Source organism: Echinops telfairi, unplaced genomic scaffold, assembly GCF_000313985.2.
Source record: "Echinops telfairi isolate 266 unplaced genomic scaffold, ASM31398v2 ScPeMD7_10;HRSCAF=50, whole genome shotgun sequence".
In the NCBI taxonomy this organism is placed as follows: domain Eukaryota; kingdom Metazoa; phylum Chordata; class Mammalia; order Afrosoricida; family Tenrecidae; genus Echinops; species Echinops telfairi.
In genome coordinates this window covers 13,138,155-13,145,627 of record NW_022103907.1, presented here as the reverse complement: position 1 = coordinate 13,145,627, position 7,473 = coordinate 13,138,155, and the positions used below count along the sequence as shown (strand labels likewise).

Here is a 7,473-nt window from a genome sequence, read left to right as displayed (position 1 = left end):
CGTGCCCTTCCCAGCTCAGAGCACACTTCACTCTGAGCAGTGAGGTCCAGCAGACTGTGACACCGGATAGAGAGGTCTTTCTTCCCAAGTTGTTAACACTCAATCTAAGCTTCATACATCTCCTGTGGCCTCCTTATATTATTGGGGAGATTAAATGATGCAGAACATGTAAATGCCCAATATATAGTGAAGATTCAAAAGATGCTACCTATAATTAGTATAGGTATTTGCCTATATAAAAATCAGTATGCAAGATTTTCTAATAGCTAAAGTTCCAATGACATGGTCTCCGGTGCTCAGTTATTATTCAGCTGCCAGGTGTGCAGCGACAAGGACATAGATGGAGGAGATGCTTATGAGCTTGCTTAGGATTTGATGTGCATGCTGCACAATTTCATGTTCCCAAAGAAAGACCCATGCAGCGCAGTGACATCTAAGCTTTAATGCTTTCAAGCATTTAAAAGACACCGAAGATCTGTGTCTAGGAACGAAGAAGAAATTTAAGGTCTGCACCACCGCAGTGTATGAGCCGAGAGTCCCTCGTTACCAGTCTCTCCATCAGAGCCACTGGCTTCTATCAGCTGTCATTTAAAAAATAATTTAAATGAATATGAACTGTTCAATTTTAATCAGATGTTTGCAGAACTATAACATTTGACCAGAATCAATATCCTGCTTTTCTTGATTAAAAGGTATCTAGATTTTTTTCATGCTTAGCATTGTTTCAGTGGTAAGACAAGTGTTTGGGTAGCTTAAAAGTATTACGTGGACTTAAAGTGCCTGCACAGCTTTTCTTTTTCTCAGTGGTAACCAGCTTCCTTCAACCACGTGAGACCCCCGACATGCCAGGCATAGTTTGAGGTATTAGGGATACCTGAGTGAGGGGGGGAAAAGTCAAAGTTAAATCTTTTTCTATATGATTGGCTGTTTCCATCATTTCTTTTAGGAATCACAAGACCATATTCTGTTGTCTAGATATTTTATAGTTTTGCTTTTTATATGGAAAGCATTAGCCTGTTTGGAATTGGTTGGAGGAGGAGGATTTAGATCTATAACTTATTCTTACTGTGAGCAGATCATCTGTGACCCAGCCACGGTTTGGAAACAGCCCACCTTCATTGATCAGCAAAGGCACTAGGCTGATTCGCCTCATGAGTTTATTTTCCATTTGTATTGTAGGAAATTTGCTGTATCAGCAAAAATCCCTGAAACCAAGTGGTGTCAGAAGTGTTGTGTTGGTAAGTACTTTGTCCAATCACCTGTAGACTTCCTGTTTTAAAAATTGGGTGAGAAAATTTTACCCTTGCTTTTGTTTTGTGACTTGCTTGAGCTGGTAAAAAAGTGCCCCGGGGCATACTGTCACTACGAGTTTTTTCACCTCCTTGGTCACTCTAGCTCAGCGGGTCGCGACCCCTTTGGGGGTCCAACGACCCTTTCACAGGGGTCCCCAATTCATCACAGTAGTAAAATTACAGTTATGCAGTAGCAACGAAAATAATTTGATGGTTGGGGGGTCCCCCCACCATGAGGAACTGTCTGAAAGGGTCGCGGCATTAGGAAGGTTGAGGACCACTACCTCAGCCCCTACTGTAGCATCTTACACGAGCAGTTATTTGGTAAATAATCTGCTGATCAAATGAATGGAGGCGTTTTTGGTTTTGTTTTGGAGACGGATATCACCTTTGATAGCACTGATCTCTAACGGTCCTTTTACTAATCATTCACCACTCTACTTAGTAACAGTTGGTAAGGCTGCGTTGACTCATTCAGAGGTGTTTTTAGGCCTTTGTGTAATCTGACTGTCTCCCATTCACGTGCCGTTCATCCTCCATCCCACAGCCATGTCTCTGTGGTGGTTAGCTGCGGTCGAGTCAGCATCGCACTCCTGCAATGGGAATGAGCCATTGTGATCCATAGAGTTTTCCCAGGCTGATTTTCAGGAATAGATCACCAGGCCTTTCTTCTTAGTCTTTCCTAGTCTGGAAGTTTGGCTGAAACCTGTTCACATCACAGCGACTTGTGAGTGTCCACTAGTGGAGGTAGATTGGTTGGAAGTCAGACCCAACTCACAAAAGGAGAAAACTCTTTCACTAAACCACCACTGTACTCCCTTAACAACTAGCAGTTGTATTTACAAAAAGCAAAACAGATTCCCTTCCCTTAAATGGCTAGTATTACCACAGGGGAGGAGGCAGGAAGCATACAAAGTGGAATGAGAAAAGGAGCCTAAAAGAAGGTCTGCACTTGGACTTGACCTCAAAAGAAGGCAGGTTTTAACAGTGTAGTCAAAGAGGGCATTTCAAAACCAAGGAAATGATGCAGCAATCACGGGTGCAAAGAAGAATAGACAGTTACCCAATAAATACTGACTGTCCATTTAGCTGGGACATGGGAGAAAAGGGCAGAAAATGTATGTGGACAGTTAATTCGGAGAGAGGTTGTGAGAGGTTTTATATAAACAGTCACAGGACCATGAACCAGGGGTCCTCAAACTATGGCCCGCGGGCCCACGGAGGACATTTATCCGGCCCACCGGGTGTTTTTGCTCCGTTTGTTTGTTTACTTCAAAATAAGATATGTGCAGTGTGCATAGGAATTTGTTCATAGTTTTGTTTTTTTTTAAACTATAGTCCGGCCCTCCAACAGGTCTGAGGGACAGTGAACTGGCCCCCTGTTTAAAAAGTTTGAGGACCCCTGCCATGAACTCTGTTTACTAAACAGTAAGGACGGTCCTGTGCTACAAGAGCACAAGTGGAAATAGGAAAATTTTTCTGGATGTGAAGGGGAAAAGTGAGCCCAGGAGTGCTGGTGGCGTAGTGTTTGCACATTCGGCTGCTACCCGCAAGGTCAGCAGTTCAAACCACCAGTCACCGTGCAAGTGAAAGAGGAGACTTCCTACTCTATGGAGAGTTAGTCTCAGAACCGCACAGGGGCAGTTCTGCCCCATTCTAGAGAGGCGCCGTGAGTTGGCTATGATCGACTCAGGCAAGTGAGCCCAGAGGGTGCTAGCTGGCACTGCTCTTAGCAGGAAGCAAGGGGAACAGCAGTTTGGGGCAATGGAGAATGATCCGTGTGGGGTTTACATGATGTTTGCATCACCGTCAGAACAGCCAGCACGTTGATTTTGACTGACCTGGAGTGTAGAGGGTCAGGTCTTTCCTCCTTACTGGCATTTCCTGGACAGGCTTTTCTATCTCCTTCAGCAGGGTGGTTTTCCTGCTCACCTGTGCTGTCTGTTTCAGTATCTCAACCATGTCGTTAGCGGTTCTGCTCCCATTATCCTCGGTACATGTTTTAAAACGTTGAGTCTATTTCAAATGTATTTGTTATTTTAAACCTAAACCAAGGATAAAGCAGGAAAATTCAAAATACCAGGCAATTTGGTTTTATTTTTCCCTAAAGTAATCTGGAGACATGATTCATCCTTACAGTGTGTTCTGGTGGCCACAGGAGTTTGATAGAAAATGGAGAGGTGTACAAGGGTTTTCATTTGAAAGCAGCATTACCACCTGAAAGCACCCTGAACTACTGTCTGTGTGTCTGCTGCCCCTGGCCTTCCCACTGCCCCCTGCGCTCACTCCTTCACCCTTTCTCCAGGCTCATGCTGCCTCTGCTAATCTCCACGCCGCCATGTGGGTGTGTACCATCGAATGGGGTCCAGCTTGGTCCTGTGTGGCAGAGTACCGCTGCCCCATGGAATCTCCTAATCTTTATGAGAACAGATAGGCACGTCTTCTCTCCCAGAGAGCTCCCGGGGGGTTGTGACTGTAGACCACACAGGCAGCAGAACTTCACCATAAATAAAGTCCTCTCCATCCCATCAGCACCGCCCGTTTCACCTGTGAGGGTACAAGCAACGAGGGAGTCTCCACTGTCACTTGAAATAGTTTTGTTGCTTGGGGTTTGGGAGTTTTATTTTTCATTATATGATCTAACGAGGAAATTTAACTAGCCAGGAACCTTTTGTATTTGTTTTGCTTTGTGAGCATGTCATTCTCGTAAGCACTACACATGATAAGAAAACTCATACATATTTCCTTTTTGCCTCCACAGTGAGAAATCCTTACACGGGCCATAAATACCTATGTGGGGCACTGCACACTAGCATTGTGCTATTAGAATGGGTTGAACCAATGCAGAAATTTATGTTAATTAAGGTAAGTCTAAAGCATAGGGCTTTTTTTTTTTAATAGACATGGTAAGTAATCTGGATTTTGTTGTACTTTGTTGTGAATTGGGTGGAGCTGTACAAAAAAAAGCAGATCGGTTTTCCAGGTGACAGTACGTAAGCATTTTGTTTCATCTCATTGATTGCTATCCCCACAATGAAACTTCTTAGCCCACTTTCTCCTTGTGGTTTCTTGTTTCCTTTCCTGACCCTTCTGCACTTCCAGGATAATAATTACTAATAGCAATTGGATTTAAAAATATTAGAAGGGAATGTCCCTCTCTTGGTGGGTACTTAATATTATTCTTGGAACTAAATAAAGTCAATTCCCACTCATAGGACAGATGGGGTGGGCCCTTGGGGTTTCAGATACTGTGGTTCCACAAAGAAGCAGACGGGCTGTTCTGTCACCTGTGGAGTAGCTGATGGGCTTGAACTGCTTGCCTGGTCAGTAGCAGCCGGTACTACTTACCTTACTGCACCACTAGGGCTCCCTGGAAACAAAATGGTAGTGGTCACGTGCTGCTGGGTTTTGCAGTCACCTTCTTAGCCTGTGCACACTGAGGGTGGGCCCCAGGCTGGAGTCATCAGGACGGTCACAGATTTGCCTTCGCCAGTACACTGGTGTGCAGCTCTTCTTGCTGGTGGTTTGTCCATCAGTCACCCGCAAAGGCTGGAATGTGATGTGCTAACAAAACTGTAAGGGGAAAAAGCTAGATTGAAAGTCACTTTTTCTGCCTCTGGGTTCCCAGGTAGCCTAAGGATAGAGTGCGTGAGAGGCCTTCTTCCCGTCACAAGGCTCAGAGCGACAACACCTGCATTGTCCCCCATAGCTTTTCCTCCACCTGAACCCTGTGGAATAAGAAACTGCTACTGAATAAGGCCCAGTGGAGGGGCTGCTTGCTTTTCTACTCCGAGAGAGAGAGAGAGCGAGAGCGTAAATAGATATGCCCACACATATATAGACATAAAAACAACTGAAAGCCGTTAACTTTTCTGATTTGCTGAGAAATATAGAGGAAAGAAACAGAAGCAGTGTTTTCTCTCTGCTTTACTGTTCTCGTCACATTTCAGAGAATTGGTTTTTTGTTTTGTTTTTTGCCTAATTAAAAATATGACAGATTGGCCTTCAAAAAAAAAAATCTTATTCAAGCATATCCTGCAGGCAATGGGGAAGCTCCTAGAAACGAGGTTTGGAAAGATGTGTATGGTGGATGAAATGTATCAGCATGGGATGGAGACACCCCAGCAGCCCTGAGGGAAGCCAGGGAAGCGGGGCCCTTGCCCTCACCAGAGCTTTACATCCAACCATGAGACCACACTGTCTTCTAACACTTTAGAAATAGTGGTTCTGGGAGCTCACTTCGCCTTTTGTTGTCTTGAGGTAAAATAGCTTCTTTCTAGTTACATTAGTTATCTGTGTGTATTTGTAGTGTCTCCGCAGTACATGATTAGTGATGAAGAAGCTTTCTGAAGCATGTTTCCGTCATGATCCCAGTATGACCATCTTTTGTATGTCAGTAGTTCCCATTGGGGTGGTTTGCCCCCAAGATATCTGGCAATGCCCAGAGCCTTTTCTGATTGCCACAGTTGGAGACAGAGTGGTGCTTCTGGCAAGGAGTGGGTAAAAGTCAGATCATCCCTCCACCCACTCCCCACACAAGGAAGATGCAGTGCAGAGTGTTAGCACTGTACATTTCTCGTAGCTGAGAAATCTTGTCGTCCAGACACACAATGGAAATAGCAGAATGACATTCTTGGTAGGTGGAGGACAAAATGACCCGGGTTTTTGCAAAGCAAACCATAGAATGAAGTCAAACAAATGTATATCTTGTTATATGAGAATCACGTCATGAAACAGAAACTAAGAACTCCTCACATAGCACAGTTTACTTCGATTGTGTCATTGATTTACCGTCTATTACAAAGCATGTAATCACAATAAATAAGGACATGGTGAATTTTGTAATCAACCTGGCACAACACAGATGTACGCTGAATTTTATGTGCCCCCAAAACTGATGTCGTTGGAGAGAAGTTTGAAGCAAACCAGGGACCACGAGCAGTGTCTCAGTGCCTGCTGCTCAGGGCATGTGGCGCCGTGGTCAGAGGGGCGTGGCAGTTCCACTTCAGTGGTCCTCCAGCCTGCTCTCCCAGGCACAGGGCCTGGCAGGCAGAGCTATTTAAGCTGGAAATTCTTGTATGAAAACCTGAATTTGACGTGTAAAATATTCTTGGACTTAAGGTGCCAGTGTTTAATGTACCAAAACTAAGGGTTTATGCGAGTGGGAACCCCGACAACTCCCACCCATGGCAAATCGGTTCCTCAACCCAAGCAAGGAAATGTCTCCCAGGAAGGCCTCAGCCAAGGGACCCTCACTACCTACAGAGCCTTAAATATGGGCTCTATAGATAAAAACGGGAGACGCTCCTCCCCACTGCCGTTTCGTAACAGCATCGGGCATGTTCTGGATGAAAGAGGGGCAATTGTTTAAAATTGTTCCAGTGGGTTGCCAGATTAAAAATAGCTTTGTGGCTACTAAAATAGCCTTTTCGAAAATGTACAGAAGTAACAAAATCATACCATTTTATGACTGTCAGAGCCATACTTTTTAAAGAAGTTTTATTTAAAGCTACGAAAGAAGACTTGAGAAAATGTAAAGTCGTGGCTGCTTCTTAGAAATCAGTTTTCCCTGGTTCACAGTTCTATGTACGACTTGAAGGTAAGACCTCACCCGGAGCTTTCTATCAAAGGAATGAAAGGATCATTAAAAAGTATTCTGGGGCAAAAAAGGGACAGTGGTGGAAATTCTCAGTGTCACTCTGGTTTATTTTAACAAGATTTGACAAGTGAAGGAAATGCTAGCTTCGTTTTGGAATAAAATTGACTTACAGTGGGAGTTGTATCAAGAAACGCTTTTAAAGGGCAAAGGATAGTTTTTATCAAAAACTTTAAAACAACCAACCTTAACTATTAAAGCAATCATTTGTTTGTAATGGTTAATACTCCCTCCTGGAGAGATTTAGTGACACTGATACGTTGGCATATTAGAATCTCACCCACTGCTATCCAGTCCATTCCTGCTATGGGGACCCTGTAGGACAGGGTGGACTTGGCCCCTGTGAGTTTCTGAGACTGTAATTCTTTATGGGAGTAGAAAGCCTCGTCTGTCTCCAAGGAGCGACTGGTGGCTTTGAACTGCTGGCCCTGGGGTTAGCAGCCTGCTTCTGTATTAAAAATGAACATTAAAAGAACTTTTTTGGTTAAGAACCTCTGGCACTTCAGAATTCTCCATGACACCCCC

General features: G+C 44.2%; 1 protein-coding gene across 1 annotated transcript in view; it reads left to right on the top strand.

The window, feature by feature from the left end:
• MAP4K3 (mitogen-activated protein kinase kinase kinase kinase 3) overlaps positions 1-7,473 on the top strand; it is a 130,098-nt gene that overhangs the window by 110,525 nt on the left and 12,100 nt on the right. Inside the window, exons 26-27 of the mRNA XM_013006850.2 lie at positions 1,180-1,238; positions 4,054-4,157. Of these exons, the coding sequence (XP_012862304.2) occupies positions 1,180-1,238; positions 4,054-4,157 (163 nt within the window). The remainder of the gene's footprint in view (positions 1-1,179; positions 1,239-4,053; positions 4,158-7,473) is intronic.